Raw genomic sequence first — 27433 nt, 5'->3', positions numbered from 1 at the left:
TCGAACCAGCCCTCAGATCCAGGTAACAATCCCTGACCTGGCCGGGAATCGAACCCGGGGCCTCCGAGTAACAGGCAGGCACGGTACCCCTACACCACGGGGCCGGCATATTTTATACAGCATTAACTATTTTATTATTCTGAGTACTTGATGACCAGTTCAGTGCTACATGTCTCTTAACAGGTAGACCTGGGTTAAATTTCCAGCCAGTCAGAATATTTTAATCCTGGACTGAGAGCTGGAAGGTATCACTCAGCCTCATGAACTCAACTGAGGAGCTCCATGCTATGGGAGTCAGTGGACTACGCCTAGAAAGCCCAGCAATATAACAGAGGATATCGTTACGCTGACCACGTGATGCTCCAGTATCTGCAGAGCTGAGCATTTAAGTGTCACAAACGGCGCTTTTGACTGTAGGCACTTGCAGAAGACGAATGGCGGAGACAGTACCTCCACCCTGAATACATACGATCTTTGATTGATTAAATACCTGTTAACGTATGATACCTAAGGTCACTCCTGTTGGCACAGCGCTTCTTATGCCAATTTGCCTTCAAGTTAGAGGTTGTATTACAAGCAATACGACTTTACTTACGTCTACATGCATACATTTATCTAACAGGGTGAAATAGAAACAAAGTTTCTTTCTCTCATCAAAGATCAATCATTAGAAATTTTTTTGACGAATCTATAAATTCCACAACTCGGTGAATCATTGCCTATAATCAACTTATGTTTTATCTGTCTCTTTTGCATTTTAGTTATCTATATTTCTTTCCATCTTATCAGAAAATGTACGCTATTCAGATACTTTTCCGTTCTGTGTTATTTTAAAGGCTAAAAATACGGTAAAGTTTATCCTCTCTTTCGAGACTATTAGTTTTTCAAACAGCCCGATTCTTATTCACTCGCTAAGAGCAGACCAATGCAGTCCATCAACATCCCGGGCTTCACTGAAATAACAAATGACGTGCGGCAGCTCAATTACGGACGCTGGGAAGAACGATAGCAGGACAATGTTTATATTAGGCTACAAAGACAATTCTTCTTTCAGCCTTTTATTATTGTGATTTACAGTGCGCTGTTTTAAACAGCGAGTACGGTTCTACAATGACCGCAGCCGCAAGTTTTAATGAAGTTTTATCAAATTTAATTAAATCATGGCGAAACATACAGAGTTTATAACAGAAATACAAACAAAATAATGGCGGAGTGTTTAGAATTACAGTACTTCTAACGTGTGGGTCCTTTTTTAAACTTCCCATTTATTACCATAACCATAAATAGTTGTACATTTGTGACCTCTCCACCAGTTTGGTGCTTTGTATTTTTTTTCTCCGCTAGTTTCGAGGTTCGCGACATGATTTTCACCCATGGCATTTAGTGCGTGTCCCAGCATGGTACAGACTGATTGAGCCTCGCGAGGACACTTGGAGCGCTACGTTTGTTATTATGTTGTATCAAACACGTTATTATACTACATGCCGAATAGATGTTACGTACAGGACAAAAATGGATAACCTGACTCCAGTGGAAACCGAACATACAACCTTCCGATTTCGCGTTTGACGCTCTATCATTGAACTACGGTGGCATACGCTTTTCTTTTCTGTTTGAAGGCATCTGAGCTGTAATACAGCCATCTAAGAACCCATAGCACTGGTCAATGAACAATAAAAGTCATGACAGTGTGCCGTACACAATGATTAGACGAGCAAGAGGGAGTTTCCCGTTACTTTCTTTAGTAATACGGAAGGTTTCATTAAATATAAGTCAAATTCATAGAGACATAAACACCAACCGACTCTACAATCCAAGAGACTAGGGATGGGACAAGTGGTTACTTTCCAGTATCATGTTCCTGTGTATCCGTTACACTGTAGTATTAGGTTTGAGTATTAGGATATAAAAGTAACATAATACAAGTTGCAGGTCAACTTTTGGAAGGAACATTCCTTATACCTGCTGTCTCTTGCAGCCCCTAACCGCACCTTAGTAAGTACTTATAAATAGCAATACTGTATCTTCATCTCGCTTTCTTCTCTACCACTGTCCCTTTCGCTAGCTCGTCACTCACATTGTTAGCTATTCCTAGAAAATTGTTTGCAATTACCCATTTACATTCCGAGAACCAATACTTCGAAACCTTCATGTATAAAAAGTGCCGTGACTGCTATGCGCATTCGTAGATGTCCAAGGATCTGTAGTTAAACAGACATTAGGACCAGAGTTTATAAAATATGTTGATGAACGAGTGGCATAAACACGTCACATGCCGTCTGAATGTGTCATGAGAAAATAGCCCTACCAGGCAAGACGTAAGCAAAGTTTAATCCAGTAGTTTTTTATTTGTTTTGTTAAGTTGCACCGACAAAGACCAACCATATGGTGACGATGGGATGGGATAGGATAGGACAGGACTAGGATGGAGTCAACCGTGGCCTTAACTGAGGAACAGTCCCACCATTTGCTCGGTGTGAAAATGGGAAACCACCGAAAATCATCTTGGGGACTGCCAGAAGTGGGGTTCGAATCCACCATCTCCCGAATACATACAAGCAAACAGCTACGTAACACACACAGTGTAGCCAACTCGCTGCGTAAATCCAGTATAAAATGCTCCAAAATCGTATTTTGTCATTTACGGAAGATTGCGGATATGTGGTAAACAACAGTGTCCAGCGTCCTCTTTTTTCCTCTGTAGGCCTATATCACTCCTCTTTTGTACTGGTAAAAATTATGCTGGCAGCTTTTGCTGCACTGCCTCACAGGTTGCAGTCGATGAGGAAATTTCAGGACGCACAGATTCACGTGATGGGACTTGCGATAGCTTTTCAGGACCCGGTATTTGAGTACCATGTACATTATCAGAACTAAATTAACCCGTAGAACTTTTAATTGTTTAAAATTATTATTATTATTATTATTATTATTATTATTATTATTATTATTATTATTATTATTGGGTACCTTATTTCATCAACGCGTTTCTAAGAACCGTTTTTCTGTAATCGAGTTTTTGTCCACATAAGTCGTGTCGGATGTAACACATCCACTCACTCATTGTCCAGAACACGGAGTGAAACTGGAGATGCAAGGTGGGAAGACCACACGCGTAACTGTTCCGAGGAACTACGCTACTGTATGAATTGCCGCCACTAAGCCTAATACAAAGCACTTCCAATAACTACAGAATATCTGTAACCGACCAGCAAGTAAGAGGATAGGCATATCAGTACTGCCACTAAACTGTTACAAAAGTATCGCTCGCGCCTGCGCAGTAGAGCACGCTTAAAGCGAGATCCTATGCTTCCTGATACCCGTTAGCCAATCAGAAACTCCCTACCCTTCCCTTGGTTTCGCGGAGACAGTTACTTTTGTATTAGGGTCTCCGGAGGAACATAATATTTCTGGAACAGCTTACTGTTATGGATTAGGATGCAGTATCACGTTACGATATCTAACTCCCATCTCTACAATCCATACCTTCACACATTTCGTCACAGGGAAAGGTCTCATTAGCGTAGTTCATACCTGAGTTTCCGCCCTCCTCTGTAGGGTAACGGTTTGTCTGGTGGCTGACGTGTCGGTGATTTTAACCTTCACTGGTTAGTTCCTCTGGCTCGGGGACCGGTTGTGTGCGTACCGTTTTCAAGTTTCATCCTAGATAGAGCCTCATCCGCACAGACGAGCAGGTCGCCCATGAATGTCGACTCAAAAGACCTGCAATATGCCTCTCTGCAGGCCATACGCCACTACTGTAGAGCCACCATCATGTTAACAAAACCAAAGTTGACGTCTTAAAACCACGTCAACCTTAAGAAATATTATCGTCTAAAACCTTTTTGGTTTCAAAACATACTCTGTTCCTACCATTGGCCAGGACTGAGACCGCTCTGGATTTTGTTAAATGTGTTCATGGTAATCCAGTCGTTGCTGGTCTTCAAAGACATGAAAGAAATTGACTTCATTCCTGGCCCTGAAAGTGGTGGGGTGGGTCACGGGATCAAGCTGTTTGAGTAAAGGGTGGTGAAGGAAGGCAGGTGATTTCCAAAATAAGCCAATTCAACATCAAATAAGTGAATTTGTTCTTTCTCGTGTGTAGGTAGGTCGTTCTAACAGCACTCATCAGAGTACACATCCAGACAACTAGGCGTGTTAGTTCCGAGTACTGAGCACAATCTCATTTTTAGAAAAAATGAAATGGCGTATGGCTTTTAGTACCGGGAGATCCCAGGACGGGTTCGGCTCGCCAGGTGTAGGTCTTTTGATTTGATTCCCGTAGGCGACCTGCGCGTCGTAATGAGGATGAAATGATGATGAAGTCAACACATACACCCAGCCCCCGTGCCAGGGAAATTAACCAATGATGGTTAAAATTCCCGACCCTGTCGGGAATCGAACCCGGCACCCCTGTGACCAAAGGCCAGCACGCTAACCATTTAGCCATGGAGCCGGACCTCATTTTTAGAATCACGTCCGCTCTATTTTCTGAAGACACTTGTAAGTGAAACTTATCATAGCCCGTACCAAAAATCGTAATGCACTGTAAAGATGACATGTCCCCAATGTCTAAACTGAACTTAATAATAATAATAATAAAAATAATAATAATAATGGTAATAATAACAATTCGCGTAGGGAGGCGATCCCATCGCCCAGTGGGTAACTACTGCAATCAGCCACCCGAGTATTGGCGAGAAAACCATACTTGGTTAGAGTAGGAGGAAATGCCTGCTCTTAGCCAAAATACATCGTGAGGCTCTCCAAGGCGCACAACTTGGTAGTATTTTGGTCAGTGTGAAATATCACTGACCCCAATCTACAGTTTTTAAACTCTCTAAGGCAAGGAGGAAAGTTCAGCAGAAGCTGCTACCCCAGGTGGTACCCAATTCACCTTCGCCTTGAGCGAAGCATGCAGGCCTTCGGATTCTGGGGAGCCTGCACCGACATGCATGGAGGTATTGGAGACTCCAGGAAAAATCCAACACAAACGCCGGAATTTCTTTGCTACCTTTAACACGAATTCCCTTCGGAAGATTGGCAAATTGAAACAGCTAACTGATACTTTCACCCACCATCAAATATTGATTGCACCGAGCTCGATAGCTGCAGTCGCTTAAGTGCGGCCAGTATCCAGTATTCGGGAAAGAGTAGGTTCGAACCCCACTGTCGGCAGCCCTGAAAATGGTTTTCCGTGGTTTCCCATTTTCACACAAGGCAAATGCTGGGGCTGTACCTTAATTAAGGCCACGGCCGGTTCTTTTCCACTCCTAGCCCTTTCCTGTCCCATCGTTACCATAAGACCTATCTGTGTCGGTGCGACGTAAAAACAACTAGCAAAAAAAATATTGATTGCAGCGATTCAAGAAACAAGATTCACTGATGAAGAAGTCTTTGAGTCAGAGATTTACAGAATCTTTAAAGGGGGAATCTGGTAAACGTGTTCTAAAAACGGTTCCCCACCTTGGCACAGGTTTCATAGTCAGTAGGAAGATTCTAGATTCAGTCACTAACTTCACTTCACCTAGTAGCCGAGTTTCAACACTCTCCTTCCGGAGTACAAACAAAGTTTACATTATTGTGAATGTTCATGCGCCAATCATTCAAGCGAATAGGAGAGACTCTGAAGGAACAGATACATTCTGGGAAGATCTTGGAAACGTTCTTTGTAAGATCCCAGACAAACACACGATGATATTTCTTGGAGATTTCAATGCACAGCTGGGTAAAGAGAGAAAGTTCCAAAACATCATCGGAAACTATCCGGTACACCAGAGAAGAAATCGGTAGATAGTGGGTTCGAATCCCACTGTCGGCAGCCCTGAAGATGGTTTTCCGTGGTTTCCTATTTTCACACCAGGCAAATGCTGGGGCTGTACCTTAGTTAATGCCACGGCCGCTTCCTTCCAATTACTAGACCTTTCCTATCCCATCGTCGCCATAAGATTTATCTATGTCTGTGCGACGTAAAGCCACTAGCAAAGAAAAAAGAAAAAGAGAAAAAACCTGAACGGATAGAGGCTGATGGAGCTATGTAAGGCCTTCAAGTTGGTTATGAAATCTACAGGTATCAAGTACCTGCCCAGGAAGCAGAAGACTTGGACATCTCCGAATCCAAATCTCGGGGAGTTCCACGCCGCAGTCTCCCGTAAAGCTCAGGGATACAGAATGTGAAGGTTTTAAGGAATGCCAATCTAGATTCGGATCACTATTTATCCAAAATCAAAGTTAAACTGATTTCGAGAAACACCAGAAAGGTCCACTTGAAGAAGATCAATCGATTTGATACCGGAAAATTACGAAGAAATTAGAATCCCTGAATCCCCAGAACTGGGAAGATCTACAGCAGACCTTGGTTATAACAGCAAAGGAAACAGTTCCACTGATGAAGTCAAAGAAACATGCTTGGTGGAATGGTGATTGTGACTCAGTGGTAAAACAAAGACAACTCGCTCGGCAAAAATGGAATTCGGTAAAGAACCAAGATCACTGGGAAAACTTCGTGAACGAGAGACAATGTGCGGTAAAAACTATTCGCAATGTAAAACGTGCCTACAACAAGAATCAACTAACACAGATTGACAAGATTTCCAGAGGAACAACACACGGGATTTTACAGAACCTTCAAAAGCAGTCCAAAGAAGTGTAATCCAACAAGATTACAGTTAAAAAACTCGGATGGGAAACTAGCTTACAACGACAAAGATAATTGACTTTAACCTTCACTGGTTAGTTCTTCTGGCTCGGGGACTGGTTGTGTGCGTGCCGTTTTCAACATTATGTCAAATCAAAAGACCTGCACCTGGCGAGCCGAACATGTCTTTGGACACTCCAGGCACTAAAAGCCGTACACCATTTCATTTCATTGACATATTCTAGCGCAGTACTTTGGATCTCTTCTCAATTGTGAAGTTCCGGAATCCACTTTCTCATTTGAAGATAACATACATGTCCTCCCAGATTCATCCTCTCCGACAAAAGAAGAAATCAAACAGATTATCCAGTCCCTTAAGAATAATAAGGCACTAGGCGAGGACTCGATAACTGCTGAATTGTGGAAGTATGCTGGTAACAAAATGATTGATGAATTGGCTGACATTATCAAAAAGATTTGGGAAACTGGGAAACTTTCACGTGACTGGACCTCTGCCTTGATACACCCACTGCATAAGAAAGGGGAACAGACGGATGTTAACAATTACCGTGGCATTTCCCTCCTATTGGTATCTTACAAAATTCTCTCAAAAGCTCTGCAGATTAGGGCAGAACAGCAACTTGATCCACAACTGGAAGAGTACCAAGCAGGGTTCAGGAAAGAGCGCTCATGTGCCGAGCAAAATTATGAATCTGAAATCTATCCTCTCATATATGAAACTAAGGAACAAGAAATTTGTGGTGACCTTCATCAACTTCAAGAAGACATAGCTTTTTAAATTATATCCCGTGCGAGGCGCGGTGTTGATATTAAGATGATTTTCAAAAATGTTGCTGACTCGATTGATAGAATCACTCTTATTCAAGTCCTAAAGGAATTTGGCTTGGATAACAAAACCAGGGCAATCATCGAACAGACTCTAGCTAACACAACCTCCAGAGTTAAGTTCAGAGGAGAAATTTCAGACTCTTTAGAGATAAAGACAAGAGTTAGGCGGACAGATGGGCTCTCGCCCCTGTTCTTCAATTGCGTCCTTGAAAAAGTAATTCGTGAGTGGCGCAAAGAAATTAACAACGATGGGCTCCAAAATGGTGTAAGATTGGGTTACAAGAAGGCGAACCTTTCAGTTTATTGCTTAGCTTTTGCAGATGATCTAGCAATTTTCTCTGATTCTGTAGACATGACTACAAAGCAAATTAATCACCTAACGACACAGGCGGAAAAAGCAGGCCTCCATATCTCTCTGGAGAAAACGCAATTCATAACTAACATCAAGCCAGCACCAAGAGAGCTAAAAGTAATCCAGGGGTCAATTAAACGGACAGATTTTAAAAAAATTGGCGAGTGGATAGAACCAAACACCTCTGAAAAAGAAGCTTTCGCGTCATGCATGAATAAAATGGAAATGGCTTATCAACTGACCAAGGGCGTTTACAACAATATGTCCATAACCTTGAACGCAAAACTCAGACATTACTGCACTGTCATAAGACCAGAGGCTTTGTATGCAGCGGAATGCCTTGCAATGAACAAGAAAGGCCTAATAGAAAAATTGAAAATTAAAGAGAGTAAGATCTTAAGGATAATTCTTGGCCCAATTAAAGATGAATATAGTCATCTTCATAACTATGAGCTGTACACTCATGTCCACAAGATCTCTTATGTCATGCGGAGAAGGAGAATTGCATTTTATGGCCACTTGCTAAGATTGAAACCCACACGATTATCGAACCAAATCTTTACCTATTTTAAAGACAAGAAGACCCAGCCAACTTGGTTCAAGGAGGTGGAAAGGGACCTACAGGAGATGGGGATCATTTGTGAATATGTACAAGAACTCAACCCACTCAGGAGGAAATTAAAAGACCACCGGGGTTTTCAAGAAAGTCTAAAGTTGAAGACGGGAAAGGCGTGGACGGAGGAAGGAAAAAAACAATACCGGCACTGGGCAAAGATCAAAGCCCAGAGAAGACGTGGTCCGTAGTAGGGCGATACGAACAAGGAATAATAATAATGATAATAATAATAATAATAATAATAATAATAATAATACCTTAGAGAAATCATACTACCATCGGGTCTAGACAGTAGGGCCAGCATAGAAAGATCCATTCAATTTCATAAGGCGCACAGACTAACGTAGAATTACTACAACAAGAGAGTCGAATCGCACAGGCGTAATGCAAAATTACGACATTACAAGACAGTTGTTTTGCCGGAAGTTTTATACACCTCAGAAACCGTATCCCTTGGCGGTCACTTTAAAATGATAGAAATTGAAAAGCAAGGAAGGAAAATTATCCGGAAAATTTATGGTCCCACGAGAGAAAATGGAATGTAGATTAAGAGGAGAAGAGCGGATCTCTACTCATTAACTGCCAGGTTCACTGATGCCGTACGCAAGAAAGGCCTGAAATTCTATGGCCATATATATAGAAATGACTAATTTTGTGACAGACTCACCAAAATATCATTTAAAGTAATCAACTCAAAGAAGGTCAAAATAAACTGGTTAGAAGAAACTAAGGCGGACCTCCTAGAAATGAATTTCACGGACGAGATCATAGAAGATCGTGGAGCTTTTAGTAAAATAGTAAATTTGTGGAGAAATCTAAAAAGAAAACTGGAAGGAAGTGGTCCACAGAACACAAGATGGAACACAGTGCATTCATGAAGAGATTTTTGGGAGGACGAGAAGGCGAAAACCATCAAGCCAACGAACAAATTCAAATGCGCTCTTTGGATGAGAATAATAATAATAATAATAATAATAATAATAATAATAATAATAATAATAATAATAATAATAATAATAATACATTTTATAATGATTCTCCTTCGAATTTCGTGCAACAATAATTTATTCACTTTTATGTTCTAGATGGTTGTTTATTCTTGTCTCATACAGTAAGAAATAATACGAAATGACTAATTTTGCGACAAGAATGTCACAGTGTCATGAATTGAACATTTTTATAGCTGTTGGAAATTCGTTTCTTTTTATCTGGGCGAAGATATTGTGTTTGAACTGGAAACAACTATTCCTAAAAAATCTATATATTCTCATTAAGTGATGGAAACTTAATTATTTTTCAATTCTGTAGCAGTGCTCTCCCTCTTTTTAATCAAAACGGCGTCTCTAATATCGTTAGCGCCGTAAGGCGTATTCCCTTTGGTGACAGAGCTGGGCTCGTTTTATTGCGAGTGTGCGTGTTATAGAGCACCTCACAGAGATGTATTACTGCAGGGCGCGCTTCGCCGCAACGCTACAACCAACCAATTCTAGTCTCTGTCTTGTTAGTTGAGATAGTTCTTTGAAAACCATTGTCTTCTTGAAATGATTGCAACGATATTCATTTTACGCTCGTTAAAATGCAATCGGTTAGTTAAAACCATTAGGGATGTAGGGGCAGTTTATTGAATGCTAAAAGATATATCGGACTATTTAAGACGTTTATAATTATAATTTTAAGATGTTTATAATTATAATTTTAATTATAAGTACGTACATTACTAGATAGAAAATGAATTGAGGACTTCAGAGAATCCTGCCAAATGAAGCCAGTGATTGACTGGATAGCTTCACGAAGGAGAGGGTGGAATAAGCTTATCAATAGAATGCACGAGGAAAGAAATATGAGAAAGACAAGGGATGAAAGACCAAAAGAGAAGCGCTGGAAGACCGAAGTGAATATGGAAAGATATTGTCTAAATTCTTGGAGATCAACAGGCATATGGCTTGTAAGAAACTAATAATATAATTATATTGTAATTAACTGTATGTATCTAAGTAAAAAAACAAAACAACGTTTTATGACTGTAGCTCAGAAAGTAGAGTACTGGTTTTCTAAGCTGAAGTTGGCTGGTTCGATTCTAGTTGAGTCCAGTGGTTTTTGAAGGGGCTCACATACGCCAGCCTAATGTCAGTACATCTATTGGCACATCAGTGAATTTCTGCGGGAACAAATTCCAGTACCTCGGCGTCACCGAAAAGTGTCAACGTAGTTAATGAGACGTGAAGCCAACATTATTTTTGTGACCTCACCCGTTCCTTCAATGGCCTTCACAAAATGCGGGTAAGTTGCGATAAAGTCTATTAAGGGAAAAACCATTTGATTTCAAGGGCGTCAGCTTCGGGCCATATCAATTGAACCTAAAAGTATATCTATGAAAAGCAGGTAAAATCTAACATTTGAGGGAAGGTTGATTTTAAAAACTGTATAACTCTGGACTCTGATAGAAACTTTAAACCTGTAATAACTTGATATTATCGATCGTTAATGTGTATACATCTTACATTTTTAGTAAATTTTTAGAAACAATCGTTCCTCTCAACTCCTAGTGTCACTAACGTAGGAAAAATCTAAGACTGGGAAGGTAATGGCTGTAGGCTGAATTGACCTGCAGTCCATGTATTTTTCTTCAGGGCAGCTGAATATAGGGTTCGAATCGACTGTCTCCTATAAAAGCTTGTAACTCTCAGTACACCGTAACCAAGTCACTTGGCAATACCTAACGAAACATTATACACTTGTACGATGCCATTTATGAGTAGATATAGGGAGTAAATGAAATGGCGTATGGCTTTTTTAGTGCCGGGAGTGTCCGTGGACATGTTCGGCTCACCAGGTGCAGATCTTTCGAATTGACGCCCGTAGGCGCGTCGTGATGAGGATGAAATGATGATGAAGACGTCACATACACCCAAACCCCGTGCCAGAGAAATTAACCAATGATGGTTAAAATTCCCGACCATGCCGGGAATCGAACCAGAGACCCCTGCGACCAAAGGCCAGCATGCTAACCATTTAGCCATGGAGCAGGACGATACAAAAAGTCACAAGACTGGCATTATCCTTGGCTCATATCCGAGTGCTGGGCTGAGTTAGCTTAGAGGAAAGAGGGTTAGTCATCTGAGCTCAAGTTAGCGGGTTCGGGCTCGGCTCAATCCAGTGGTATTTAAATATGCTCAAATACGCCAGTCCCGTGTCTATAGACGTACCGGTAAGTGAAAGAACTACTAGGGGGCAAAATTCCGGTACCACAGTATCTCCGTTCTCCCTGTGGATGGCGGTGGTGGTATAGATCCACGATATCCCCACCTGTTGTAAAAGGCGATTACAAACAGATCAGGGCCTCTCAAGAAGGGAGCGTAGGTTGGACTACGGCTCCGCTATCTAAGGCTGGCATTGATTCAATTACTTAATCAGACTCCTCACCTTCATGGGTGCTATCTGATCTTGGTCAATCTTGTTCTTTTCCAACGCCGACGATATTAGGCTTTTGAGGTCTATGGCATTCGTTCGTCTTTCTTTTAACGATATCTTCATTCTTCGAAATGTCCGTCATCTTCCATTTTCAATCAATCAATCAATCAATCAATCAATCAATCAATCAATCAATCAATCAATCAATCAATCAATCAATCAATCAATCAATCAATCAATCAATCAATCAATCAATCAATCAATCACCACTGATCTGCATTTGGGATTTTCGCCCAGGTGGCAGATTCCCTATCAGTTGTTTACCCTGTCAGAACTTGGACATTCATCGAGCATTTCCCTTGGTAAATGATTCCAGTCCCTAATTCTTCTCGTCCCCTTGAATTCCAACGTTATCTTCATATTATACTTTCCACCATCTCTCCAAACACAGCTTGGGATATACTGCTTTCGAGTAGCTCGTGTCCTTACTCCCAATCTTCCCAACATTGTACACGCATGCACAGAAATGGTGACCTGACATAAACAATCAACACTTCCCCATTCCAGTTCTGAAAAGGAGGGGAGGGAGTGAAGGGGTAGTGTCAGAAGACCACTCCATTACCGAAAGGTAGAGGAAGGGAGTGAACCACTGTGCCCATTTCAATCACAACAGTATTGTAAAGGGCTTTCCACCTGTAGCAATGAGTTAAGCAAGGAGATGGGGAACGCCATGCTTTGTTTACATCGGGGCTCTATTTCTGTGCATGCGTGTACTTTAACTGCAACATTTTCGTAACGATACTCCCATGTCGGAAATCACCCAAAACAAATTGTGATACTTTATTTTGGATCTTTTCCAGTTCTCGATCAAGTTATCCTGCTGAGGGTGCCATAAACTGACTGGGGTCTTACCAGTACCTTACACGCAATCTCTTTCGTATTCTTACTAACTAACCCTAACCCCATGGCACTAGAGCCCTCAAGGGCCTTGGCCTACCACGCGACCTCTGCTCAGCCCGAAGGCCTGCAGATTACGAGGTGTCACGTGGTCGGCACGACAAATCATCTCGCCCGTTATTCTTGGCTTTCTGAACTGGGGCCGCTGTCTCGCCGCCAGATAGTTCCTCAATTCTAATCACGTACGCTGAGCGCACCTCGAACCAGCCCTCAGATCCAGGTAAAAATCCCTGACCTGGCCAGGAATCGAACCTGGGGCCTCCGGGTAACAGCCAGGCTCGCTATCCCTACACCACGGGGCCGGCTCATATCCTCACTATAAAATTGAAATTATTGAGGGTCCAATTAATCAATACAATGATATTTATTAGTGTACCTGATGTAAACGACATGTGATTAATTCACACTAATAAATGCCATTGTATTGAATAGGTGGACCCTTAGTAATTTCAATTTTATTGTAATCCCACTTCAATACGGATCAAGATGAAATTTTTAACTATCATATCCACACTACAAACACTAAATACTTTCATAACCATATAGAGAGATCTGTAACCTATATTGTTTTAACCTCGTTAATGTGATTACCCCAATGAATATCTTTCCGTGTATTAACACCTAAGTACTTACGGCGATCCCCGTGACGTACTTCCACCCCATCAATACAATAATTAAAGCTTCTTAGTGAAACTTACAGCCTGACCTTGTACTACGCTTACCATTGCCGGCTATTCCTATCACATTGTCGAGGTCGTTTTGCGGTCGCGCATATCCGGTATATATTATTACTATACATGTAACGTCTTCCGCTAAATGCCTTGTCTGCAGTTCCAATTCTTTATTCATATCGTTTACATATACAGTATAAGAAAACGTAAAGGTCCAATAATATGGCCCGAATCTAAATTATCTGCTATATCTTCCCGGAATCCTAAAAGATAAGTCTCCTTGGAATAACCTTTAGGAAACTCAAACTGCCTTCTTCCAAACCAGTCAGTAATTTCGCAAGCGTGTCTAAAATGATCAGAAAGAATGCTTTCGCAGTGCTTACATGCAAACATGCCAAGCTGACTGGTCTGTCATTTTTATCACCTGCATATATATCACCCTTTCCTTTGTACACAGGAAATACTATACCAATTCCTCATTCGTTTGGTATAGCTCCTTCATGAAAAAGTATGGTGCTAAACTTATATCCCAACCTATAGCCTTTAGTATATCCCCAGATATCTTTTCAATTACAGTTGTTTTTCTAGTTTTTGATTTTTGTTTATTTTAGTAACTTGTTTTCATATGTAATGTGTCCTTATTTCCAACTATCTTTACATCTACTGACTAAACACGTACTTCTGCCTTCTGTAAATTCTCACTTATAAACTTTTCTCGTTCAGTATTAATTCCTGGAATGTCCTTCCTGGGTCATTCTGATTGGTGTTAATAGAGGATGGTTACTCAGTTGTGATTCTTCTTAAAACAGTAATCACTCCCATCACCACCTCGGCGTCTCCGAAAACCTTAATGGTAGTTAATGGGATGTAAAATCAGTAACATTGTTGTTTATTATTGACCTCTGAGTATTTTAGTCAGTCTGCAAATATAGTGAAGTAAGAAAGAAAGAAGAGACTGAGGTAAATTCTTTTGGAAGTGATGTTAATCCGATTTAAATCCCAAATTACACTAAGTGAATCCTTAGGGAATTTTGTTCTTTCTGGCAACAGCAAATAGTTCTAGGAAATATAGCACTTTACGGGTATCGGGGACCGAATTTTATTGTATAATCAAAAGTTTAAGAATAAAACTCAGCAAGTTTTGAGAACAATGTCTTTCTGCGCTGTAAGAGGTATAAGCGACGTCCCATTGCGCTGTAAAGGCTTAAGTACCAATATCAGATTGTCTGAAAACCATCGTCTTTCAAGAGAGTCAATGGTTCATAAACCAATGTCACACTTTGTAGTCACCGAGCTCAATAGCTGCAGTCGCTTAAGTGCGGCCAGTATCCAGTATTCGGGAGATAGGTGGTTCGAACCCCACTGTCGGCAGCCCTGAAGATGGTTTTCCGTGGTTTCCCATTTTCACACCAGGCAAATGCTGGGGATGTACCTTAATTAAGGCCACGGCCGCTTCCTTCCCAGTCCTAGCCCTTTCCTGTCCCATCGTCGCCATAAGACCTATCTGTGTCGGTGCGACGTAAAACCAATAGCAAAAAAAAAAAAAAAAAAAAAAAAAAAAACACTCTGTAGTCAAAGACCTAAGAGCCTGCCAGACATTTAAGAAACCAATACTGCAATATAGTTAAAAATACAATAAAAAATAATTCTGAGTTGAAATAATTGACTAGATACGAGGCATGGTTTGTAACGGTGTTTAAAAACTCCATTCTACAAACTATTATATCGTATCTTGTACGAGCTAGGAGGTCATCTTACTGATGCGATCTTACTTGGTCTTACCTGTAAGAACACCCGTCATGGTTATACGATAGTAAAAACACCACCTCAAGGACTCTACTTCCGCCGAGGCTGATGGCCATTATCAAGATGACTACAAGGTTAGCAATATTAACCTAATTTTGTGAGGAACGGTGATAATATATCACATAGCCTAAATTCTATTATTTCTTTCTTTCTTTCCTTTTTTCTTAATTTGTTTACCTTCCAGGATTGGTTTTTCCCTCGGACTCAGCGACGGATCTCACCTCTACCACCTCAAGGTCAGTGTTCTGGAGTGTGAGATTTGGGTCGGGGATGCAGCTGGAGAGGAGGACCAGTATCTCGCCCAGGTGGCCTCATCTGCTATGCTGAATAGGGGCCTTGTTGGGGGATGGGAAGATTGGAAGGAACAGGCAAGGAATAGGGAAGAAAGCGGCCGTGGCCTTAAGTTAGGCACCATCCAGGCATTTGCCTCGAGGAGAAATGGGAAACCAACGTGTGAAGTAAAAGTAGAGAATATAATAATAATAATAATAATAATAATAATAATAATAATAATAATAATAATAATAATAATAATAATAATAATAATAATAATAATGCAACTATTAGGTTGTATTCGGGATATGGTTGGTTCAAACCTTAACTTTGGCTGTTTTGGGGATAGTTATTCGTGGTTTTCCATGTTTACACCAGTTAAATGCTAGCGCTACCGAAGAAGTTAGTTCAGTACGTTGCGGCACGGCCAACTATGGCTGCCAGCTCTGTACTCGGGAGACAGATGGGTTCGAATCTCCCGTCGGCCATCTTCGAAATAGTTCTCCGTGATTTCCCTTTACATCTCCTGAAAAATGCCGGGGTGGTACCTTTCATAAGGCCACGGCCACTTCCTTTTCATTCCTAGCTTGTATAATTACACCTACAGCCACACACAACACCACCACACAGCGCTACATGTAGCTCGCCCCCATCGAATGCACCGGGAAAAGCAGCTCCAGAAATGGCGAACTGAATTTATGTCCTCGGACTCTCTCGGCACTTTAAACAATACGGTAAAGACCTTTGCAATTCGAGGCCTTCTCATTCCAGCCTCGCCGAAGAACTTCTCTGTGTTAACTAAACCACGAGCAAGAAAAATTATTTGGTTAATTTCCCTTTCTTTCTAGACGTCGTGATGCCGTAATTTTGTTCCACACGATTTCTTTAACAGGCCATATTTGTTTTACTTAAAACAGCCACGAAGCACAGACTGCAGCCGCGATCAACTCTATCTGGGGAGCAGAAAGATAACGACTAACCTACTACAGTACGTCTCCAAGGTCTGCTATTAATGTTGTTTATGGTGTAGCTGCTATTCATTTAGAGGGTTTGGGATATCTTGCAGTGAGTGTAAAAATTGAGAAGCAAAAAAGAAAAATGAAGTTACGAGTGTAACATTCATTATCGTGATCGTTTTATTCACGAAGGCTTATTAGAAAAGATTAGCCTACATTCCCTCGTACAGATTATGCTTTATGTATCGTGGCATATCAGCCCGATGGCTGTTCGGATCTTCAACAGCTGTCACAATAAGCACGGACGTGACTGAATAGGCATACTATAATAGTAGAGAAACTGAAACTGTAAGAGGTCGATAAAAGTACAACAGATGGTTTTCCGTGGTTTTTCATTCTCACGCCACGCAAATACCGGGCTGTACCACGGCCGCACATTCCCACTCCACACTTTTTTCGTTCCCAGTATCGCTGAAAAATTGTGTTAACGCGGCGTTAAAATCCCGAGCAGAAAGAAGGAATCAGTGATGAATCTAAAATTAACGCATTAAGTAACCCTTCTACCTGGCCAAATTCTGTAAGACGCGAAATGGAAGTAAAAACTTAAGTCGTTACAGCTGGTGTGATTTGTAGCAACGTTGTTCTTATCAATAATTCATTCAAGCTCTTTCGGTTTATATAATCGTGAAATGACCAGCGTTCCTCCCCAATATGGGAGTAGGTTCGTCAGCTGGAATGACAGTGTGGAGTGAAACGCTGAAAATGTCAAGGTTGGAAAAGCCTGAAGAGCTTGAATACTTCCACTTTTTGGATATTTTATTTGCAATTGACTTCGTTTAATTATGGATTACGGTTCCCTAATGCGAAATTGATTTGCAATACTGTTTTTATTAGCGAGTTAAGAATAAAGCAATTTAGGAGTTAAACCGATAATAGGATGTTTGTATGAAGCATTCACAACATACTCTCAGTTTCAGTATTTTAGCCAATTAGACGGAAATCTTATTCCTGACATTTACGCTGCGGGTCGTGTAGCTGTAAGTGTATATTCGACAGTCCTGGTGTGGTTTCTATTTCCATACCTGGAGGCAACGGCTGTTCCTGTTATAGTCCTAGCCATTTCCTAGCCCCGCCTCACCGAAAGCTCGATGTTAACAGTTAGAAACAATTCTTCTGAACCGTACAATTTCACTCCTTTGTATCCTTCAAACTAAGGAATAATACCTTTCACGAACAGTTTTCAAATTAGTGTTATTCTGTAAATGTTGAGGATGGGACCTGAGTTTACATGCCCACAAATTGGGCCGCGTAACCCAGGCGAACTCGTCAAGAATCATCCCATGTTGGGTCAAAGAAATACACCCTTTCTCACATTACTTCAAATTTTAGCCTTGATATTTTAATAAGAAACGGAAGGGTGCTTTATATACGACCCCTCTTGCTTAACACGTCATTGATAATTGAGTTCACCGGGCGAGTTGGCCGTGCGCGTAGAGGCGCGCGGCTGTGAGCTTGCATCCGGGAGATAGTAGGTTCGAATCCCACTATCGGCAGCCCTGAAAATGGTTTTCCGTGGTTTCCCATTTTCACACCAGGCAAATGCTGGGGCTGTACCTTAATTAAGGCCACGGCCGCTTCCTTCCAACTCCTAGGCCTTTCCTATCCCATCGTCGCCATAAGACCTATCTGTGTCGGTGCGACGTAAAGCCCCTAGCAAAAAAAAAAAAATAATAAATATTATTGAGTTCAAAGCTTTCACCAAAAGTAATCACTCAATTATTCCACTTATAGAGACAACGCTCCATTTCATTGAAAACTGAAGTGAAGATGAGAGTGGTCCATACAACAGAATTGTCAGTTTTCCTTTATGAGGGTTGAGGTATGAAGCTTTCGTTCAGCTAATGTGAAGAAAACTGGCTTACTTGAAATGAGGCGCTGGCTAAAAATGTTTCACATATCTTGGACAGAATTTCGCACAAATAACTCAAATTGATATAAGATTTATATCAGGATCCGGCTCTTAACAATAAACAAAGAATTCTCCTGTTCTTCGACCATATCATGTGCCTTGATGGAGTAAGTCCGGAAGTATATATTGTCATCAGTAATGCTACTATGAAGAGACATTGTGGACGGGCACATATACAATGAATTGACTTTGCTAAGCATGCAACTCGAACATTACTCTTAAAGGCAATAACCAGGCACAAGACCGCAAAATTGGAGAAGACTGTGTACTAGCCACAAAAACTACAGATTTTCCCCTTTTAATGTTCACAAACTGTTTTCAGATTAGTGTTACTCTGTAAATTTTGAAGATGGGACTTGATTTGATCTGAACTGATTTCAAATCAGATATGAGGGCTAAAAGGCAAGAGTAGATAGTGGGTTTCAACCCCACCGTCGGCAGACCTCAAGATGGTTTTCCGTGGTTCCACATTTTCGCACAAGGCAAATGTACCTTAATTAAGGCCACGGCCGCTACTTTCTCGGTCTTAGTCTTTTTCCATCCTTACGTCGCCTAAAACCTTTGATCTGTTAGTGCGACGTTAGGTCACTAGCAAAAAATAAAATAAAACCTAAATATAAATATAGAGCAATAACTTATGACGATTTAATTTGAAGGATAAGATGATACTTTTTGTGTCAATCTGTTGACTAGTGATTAAACAGTGCAGGATCAGCTCCTTGGCTTATAAGTCAGCGTAGTGGCCTTTGGTTCAGAGGGCCCCGGGTTCAATTTCTGGCTAGACTGGGGATTTTAATCGCGTCTGGTTAATTTCTCTGACTCGGTGGCTGGGTGATTGTATTCACGACGATACACACATCTTCAGTCTTCATACACATGTAACACTCGTAGTCCCTTCAGAAACACATCCCTCCATTTCGGGTTGGTTTCAGGAAAGGCATCGCCGGGCGAGTTGGCGGTGCGGTTAGGGGCGCGCGGCTGTGAGCTTGCTTCGAATCCCACTGTCGGCAGCCCTGAAGATGGTTTTCCGTGGTTTCCCATTTTCACACCGGGCAAATGCTGGGGTTGTACCTTAATTAAGACCACGGCCGCTGCCTTCCCATTCGTAGGTCTTTTCTATCCCATCGTCGCCATAAGACCTATCTGTGTCGGTGAGATGTAAAGCAAAAAAAAAAAAAAGCAGGAAAGGCATCCGGCCTTAAAACTGGGCTTGTTACATGTAGTGCCGACTCCAAGTGATTGAGTCAAGTCCAGGAAGAAGAAAAGTGAAGATAGTGGGAATTATTGTTTTCAGAGGAAGTTCAACTGGATACCCATTCCCTAGCCCAACGGTTCTCAATCTGGGGGCGCACCCCCCCTGGGGAGGCGTTGGAGAATTTCAGAAGGGGCGTGGTGAGCATTAAAAAATACACACGAATCTGCATAGCATAAAAAAGTTGTGACAAAGCAAACAATTTACTACAAAAAGTTATCTTCTTCACCGCTAAATCGTACACGTAGGAAAATGCTTTTACTAAAATTATTATGCTTAACGAGCTTCTTGATGACACACAAAATATCCATTAAATTGAAAAGTGATTTGAAGAGCTTAATTTCAGAACATTTGTCATTCTTGAAATCCGAAATTGGACGTTATTTTCCAAACATTTGTTCAGAAAGCTGGCAGTTTCAGTTGACTCGAAATCCGTTCAAATTTGAACTGGATTTGATTTCTGATTCCCTTCAGGAGCAGGAAATTGACCTAGAATGTGATTCCGAAGCAAAAGCTTAGTTTCTACATTTGACTGTTGAAGAATTTTGGTTAAAGCCACAAGTTGCTATGGAAGCTGCAAATTTGTTGGTGCAGTTTCCATCAACATATCTGTACGAATCTGGGTTTTCTACTCTGGCTTACATAAAATAAAAATACCGAGCATGGCTAGATGTTGAATGTGATCTGAGATGTGCGCTGTCACAGTTGGAACGAAACATTAAAAAACTTGTGAAAGAAAAACAGTGCCAGCCCACTCATTAATAATGATGTTATTACAAAATCAAATCAATTGCTGTAGTTTGAAATGTTAATTGCAGTGAGTGTAGAATCCTTCATAGTATATTTACTGTAATTTGTGTTATTTGCTTGTTCTATTATTATTTGTGTTATTCACGACTTTCTTTGTAAAGTGATTGCAATCTAAATATTACTTTGAAACATGTAATAAGATGTATTAAGCACTCATAATATTAATAATAAAATCATTATAAACTATTTTTTGAGATATTAATCCTAACAGAAAGGTAGAACTTGTGTAAATCAATAGTTCATTAGGGGGGCGAGAAATAATTTACGGGTGCAAAGGGGGCGCAGGTCCACAAAGGTTGAGAACCACTGCCCTAGACAGTACCGTACAGAACATGAATAGGTGGATTCTTACATTTGTTAATAGAATAATAACGTGAGCACTTACCGTTGGCTGCGAAAGCCAGGAGCAGTACGCTTGATGTCCGTAATATCGACCTTGCCATGTTGGAGTCTAGCGCTAACAATGACCCGAATGCAGCTTACCGCTGCTAATAAGACAGAGACCCTGAGGTCACGTGTTGAGTGCACCATGACGTAGACCCGGCTGGCCTATTGAGAAACTCTACGGTGGTGGGACAGAGGAGTGGGTTTAGTGTGTACTTTAGTGGGAAGGTGTAAAATGAAATGAAATGGCGTATGGCTTTTAGTGCCGGGAATGTCCGAGGCCATGTTCGGCTCGCCTGGTGCAGATCTTTTGATTTGACTCCCGTAGGTGACCTGCACGTCGGGATGAGGACGAAATGATGAAATTTCCGAGATGAAGACAACGCATACACCCAGCCCCTGCTCCAGCGAAATTAACCAATGATGGTTAAAATTCCCGACCCGCCCGGGAATCGAACCCGGGACCCCTGTGACCAAAGGCCAGCACGCTAACCATTTAGGCACGGAGCCGGACAGTGGGAAGGTGTAAAATCTGATTTAATATATTAATATGGTGACTACCGGGAGTTCTAGGAAACTTGGAGGACACAGTCATTAAGACCCTGAAGACCTTTCCACTTCTTGGACAATGTAAGCTAAACTTTACATATATAATCCTGCGGTCCACGTGTTTAAGGCCCTGCAATTTCCTTTAACCTAGGCCACCAGCTGAGGATGAACGATATTAAAGATACCGAAATTATCGTGAAATTGTTTAGTAAAACCTGCAGAACTCATGAGGGTTAATGGTCCAATCATACTTCGCTTTCCATTGCAGTTCGTTCTTGGATACTCCGGCTCATTGGCTGAATGGTCAGCATACTGGCCTTCGGTTCAGAGAGCATCGGGTTCGAATCCCGGCCCGGCCGAGGATTTTAACTGTGTATGGTTGATTTCTCTGGTTCGGAGACTGGGTGATCTCCCTTCATCTGCATGCAGGACTCCACACTATCGACCACTATAGAAACATGCAATAGTGCATACATCCCATCACGAAGGATTGGCGTTAGTAAGAGCATCCAGCTGTAAAACTGGACCAAACCCACAACAAGTCTCGACCCCAATCAATGGGGAAAAAAGGCAAGGACGAAGAAGATGGTTCTTGAATAAGGAAGATGTCCTTGTTGGCGATCAGTGATTTATGCAACACAGACTTTGCAGACCATAAAAAGGGGATGGCAAGGGAAGAAGCAATACTTTTTCGTTCAGAAGCAGATTTGTAATACTTTCGTTCTGCTCTAAACTCAATTTGGAAACCTATATAACTATTAAGTTACCTACGGTCGTCTGAGTGAAGTTCCTAGTTCAGTGTTCGTGTGCTCTGCTCAATGTTATAGACATATTCGATTTTGAGAATGCCTATGTGTGAAAGCCGGCCCTGTTGTCTAGGAGTAGCATGCCTGCCTCTTACCTGTAGCCTTGGGTTCGATTCGCAGCCAGGTCAGGGACTTTTTTATTATAGGTTTTACGTCACTCCTATACAGACGAAGGGATAGGACAGGGCTAGGACTTCTTGGGAAGCGTCCGTGGACTTAATTAAAGCACAACCTTAGAATTTACCTGGCGCTAAAATGGGAAGCACCGAACAAGTGGCCGTGTGGTTTAGGTCAGGTAGATATCAGTTTGCGTACGGGAGATAGTGGTTCGAATCTCACTGTCGGCAATCCTGACGATATCTTTCCATGGTTTTCCATTGTCACACCTTAATTAAGGCCACGGTCGCTTCCTTCCCACTCCTAGCCCTTTCCTATCCCATAGTCGCCGTAAGACCTATCTGTGTTGGTGCAACGTAAAGCAGATTGTAAAATAAATGGAAAATCACGGAAAACCATCTTCAGGGATGCTGACTGTGCGATTCGAACCAACTATCTCCCGAACACAAGCTCATAGATACGTGACCAAAACTGCATTGCCAGATCGCTCGGTACTGGGATTTTTAGCGGCATCTGATTTCTGGAGGCTAGTTCGAGGCCTACTCTGCCTACACGATTACAATTAAGGAGCTATCTGAAGGAGAAATAGCGGCGCAGATCTAGAAAGCCAAAGATATTGGTCGTAAGGATTCGTCGCACTGACAACGCGTAAGTTCCTGACCTGCAAGCCCTTGTGCTGAGCAGCGGTCGCTTCGTAGGCCAAGGCATATTAAAGCTGTTCCGCCATGTTTTTTTTAAGTGTGGGAGGTATTGGTATATTTGCTGATGTTCATAAATTTCAGGGCAACATTTTTATTTTTTTGCAATAGGCTTTACGTCGCCCAACACAGATAGGTTTTATGGTGAAAATAGGATAGGAAAGGGCTAGGAGTAGGAATGAAGTGCTATGGCCTTAGACTAATTACGGTACATTTGCTTGTTGTGAAAATGGGAAACCCCGAAAAACCATCTTCAGGGCTACCGACCGTCGGGTTCGAACCAACTCTCTCTCGAATGAAAGCTAACAGCTGCGCGCCCCTAACCGCACTGCCTACTCGCTCCGACGAAATGTTACCACGCCAGCCTCTCTTTCAGACTGTTGGTAGTAGCAAGGACGTTCAACGCACAGCATATCTATCTATCTATCTATCTATCTATCTATCTATCTATCTATCTATCTATCTATCAAACTAATTAACTACATTCTCAACTTGTTAGATGGGTAGATCTTGTGATTTACAGATGATGGCCACACAGTATAGGGGTAGTGAAGCTGTCTGTTAGTCGTAGGTCTCAGGTTCGATCACTGGCTAGATCACGAGTTTTTACTTGGATAAGAGAGCTGGCTCGAAGGCCATTCAACGTACTTGAGAAAAAATGAAGAGCTGTCTGACGTTGATTTCGAAGTGCCGGTCTAGAAAGCAGAGAATAAGGGCTGAGAGGTTTCTTCTCACTGACCATGTAGTCAGCTGGCCTTCGAACGGAACAGTGGTCGATTGGTAGGCCAAGACTGTGATGGCACATATCACATCACACACTTGATTTATTACAACATATTATTTTTATTATTATTATTATTATTATTATTATTATTATTATTATTATTATTACTCTTTACTCTTGTTATTAATATTCTAAATTGAGGGATCCTATGGCGACCTCTGGCGTACATTTGCCTGCAGTTTCGGCAAATTATAAATTATTATAATATTATTGTTATTACCGTCGTCATTTAATTATTTATTCACTTATTTTAAATTTTAGTTCATTGGAAGTAGCCAAGTTATAATTACATTCAATTATGGTAAAAAATTAATGTTTTGATCAAGAAATTTTATATTTATATTACATTTAGCGTCCAACAGTAGGACAGATATTTTAATTATATTATAAGACGAATTAGGGTTGTAGCCGCATGGGTTCCTTCTTTTATTGATTATTAAGTTTAGCATCTGTTAAGAATATGTTCTTATTGTCCTTGTAGATTCGGGTAAGTATATTAGGACAGCGTGATCAACAGTTTGTCATTTAACTTGTGCCTTTAGGGTGTCTGTAATGATATGTGTTTTCATAATTAACGAGTCCAGGATCGAGAAGGAAGCGGCCGATGTATGCACAGGGCTTTCAAATTAAAACGCTACACAGCGATCATCTGCTGTTAAGTGGGCTGAGTGGTGACACTTCCGTAACTGTTTGTACCCCGAGACACTTGCTACATCGACCCGGGGGGAGCTCGCTCAGTAATAGGTCTCTGCGGCCGGTAGCGTTTTAATTTGAAAGGCCTGTATGTTAACTGCTATCTTGGTAGTGAACTACAGTTAAAGTGGTAGATAATGGAACATACATTCGAAGATGACCGAATATTAACCACTTTCTTTCTTCCCATCCCAGCCCTTTTCTATTCGCTGCATAACGAGAATTGAAGCAAGACCAACGGAACTAGGAGCTATTATGTCAGCCCTTGTACGAAGTCAACACAGCATATAACATATTCATCTCATTGATTAAAAAAGAAAAGATGAGAGCTCTCAGGGGCACTTGATCCTCAGAGAAAAAAATATGTTATTTTGGAGTTCTGTATTCATGTTTGTTTTGAGACACCTGAATTTTGGCACACATTGGAATAAATTAAAGGATATTAATTGAAAACCCGTTTGTAGTCGGTCTACCATTCGCTTGGCCAAGTAATACTATTTATTAACTCGGAACATCACTCCAACGATTGCCAAAAGTAACGTTTAAAACCACTTTTCTACTCGGTTAAAGGGTTAATTTAAAGAACCAGGCAAGTCAAAAACTGTAAATTGCCAGGAAGTGATAAAATAGCGTACTGTAGTTTAGAAATACATACAGATTTATTTGTAATTTGGACTCACATAATATGTCTGTTCATATGTAGTGCGAAAATATGAAAATAATATATTTCAATAAAAGAAATGTTGAGCCCTTGCTGGCAAGATGTAGCGTTTACAGTGTGCTATGTCTTCTGGTATGGGCTAGAGCAATTTGTTACTTTCATTGACCTGTCTCAGTCTCATCCTTGGCTTTGACAATATGAAAGTGACCGAGGTATGAGCGATGCTAGTAACAACATTCCTTATGCAGCCAGTCCCTGTCATGATTGGTGTGAAAATATTGCCCATAGGGTCGGTTGGTGCATGTATTTCAGTGGGCTTGGCAGACTGATATGCAATAGCAACTTCTGGCTCGGTGAGGAAAGCAACGGGAAACGACCTCACTCCTCATTTCCCTAGTATGCCTCTTCAGTGACGCCTATAATATAATATAATTATTTGGACTTGTCTGGCTCTTGGAATTAACCCTTCAGTTGTGTTACGTGAGACAATAATTCTACACAGCACGTCAAACCAGGTTTAAATTTACGATGCAAGGGACCAATAGAATGACCATGCGGTTTACATGACTGTAAACAACAGACAATGCAGTCTAACTCTACAATTTTTCTCCTGTGGAACACACCATAATACTGGGTTAAAACGTTCGTTATCCCTTTAAATACAGGACTCTAAACCTGAATTTCATTATGAAAATTATCAAACCGCAACACTGCCCCGTTTTATGTTAGCCACACGTAATTTAATATTGTAAGAGATAAATGAACATTACGTTCCAATGCGTCGATATACCAACAGATTTTCACTAAACATAAATGTTTTTGTGATTGTAAAGGGAATCTGATACACAGTTTAGAGATTTTCCTCATTATTTTTGGATTTACAGTCCGCTGATATTTTTTGAGACATATCCATGTACAGACCGCCTGCCCTAATTAAAAAGTGAATTACCCTACAGTACACGCCAGCTGGTCCTTAATTATGTGACCAATTCGTTATAGCAGTAGGGTCATGTTCTTGACGCCTTTGGTTGTGGTATCATACAGTACATAACCATTAGCCCGGCTCAAGGGAGATAGGGCCACCTACCCTGATCTCCACTTGAGTAATTCCTGCCTGACGCATCCACGTTGCGGGGCTGGGCACACTCTACTCCAGTACGTCAATCAATCAATCAATCAATCAATCAATCAATCAATCAATCAATCAATCAATCAATCAATCAATCAATCAATCAATCAATCAATCAATCAATCAATCAATCAATCAATCAATCAATCAATCAATCAATCAATCAATCAATCAATCAATCAATCAATCAATCAATCAATCAATCAATCAATCAATCAATCAATCAATCAATCAATCAATCAATCAATCAATCAATCAATCAATCAATCAATCAATCAATCAATCAATCAATCAATACTGATCTGCATTTAGGGCAGTCGCCCAGGTGGCAGATTACCTATCTGTTGTTCTCCTAGCCTTATTTTAATGATTTCAAAGAAATTGGAAATTTATTGAACTCCCTTGGTAAGTTATTCCAATTCCTACCACCCCTTCCTATAAACGAATAATTGCCCCAATTCTTCCTCTTGAATTCCAATTTTATCTTCATATTGTGATCTTTCCACGCCATCTCTCCACTGATAGCTCGGAACATACCACTTAGTCGAGCAGCCGTCTTTTTTCTCCCAAGTCTTCCCAGCCCAAACTTTGCAACATTTTTGTAACGCTACTCTTTTGTCGGAAATCACACGGAAGAAATCGAGCTGCTTTTCTTGGGATTTTTCCAGTTCCTGAATCAAGTAATCTTGGTGAGGGTCCCAACACTGGAACCATACTCTAGTTGGGGTCTTACCAGAGACTTATATGCCCCCTCCTTTACATCCTTACTATAACCCCTAAATACGCTCATAACCATGTGCAGAGATGTATGCCATTTATTTACAGTCCCATTTATGTAATTACCCCAATGAAGATCTTAACACATAGGTACTTACAGTGATCCCCATAAGGAACTTTCACTCCATCAAACGCAGTAATTAAAACTGAGAGGACTTTCCCTATTTATGAAACTCACAACGTGCCTTTTAACCCTGTTTATCACCATACCATTGCCTGCTGTCCATCTCACAACATTATCAAGGTCATTTTTCAGTTACTCACAATCTTGTAATT

The 27433-nt window shown here is 41.1% G+C and overlaps 1 protein-coding gene across 1 annotated transcript in view; it reads right to left on the bottom strand.

The window, feature by feature from the left end:
* LOC136877104 (uncharacterized) overlaps positions 1 to 21053 on the bottom strand; it is a 168067-nt gene extending 147014 nt beyond the window's left edge. Inside the window, exon 1 of the mRNA XM_068225426.1 lies at positions 20945 to 21053. Coding sequence (XP_068081527.1) covers positions 20945 to 21002 — 58 coding nt within the window. The 5' untranslated portion in view covers positions 21003 to 21053. The remainder of the gene's footprint in view (positions 1 to 20944) is intronic.
* Positions 21054 to 27433: the final 6380 nt, after the last annotated feature.

Source organism: Anabrus simplex, chromosome 1, assembly GCF_040414725.1.
Source record: "Anabrus simplex isolate iqAnaSimp1 chromosome 1, ASM4041472v1, whole genome shotgun sequence".
In the NCBI taxonomy this organism is placed as follows: Eukaryota; Metazoa; Arthropoda; class Insecta; order Orthoptera; family Tettigoniidae; genus Anabrus; species Anabrus simplex.
This window is presented reverse-complemented; position numbering and strand designations above follow the sequence as displayed.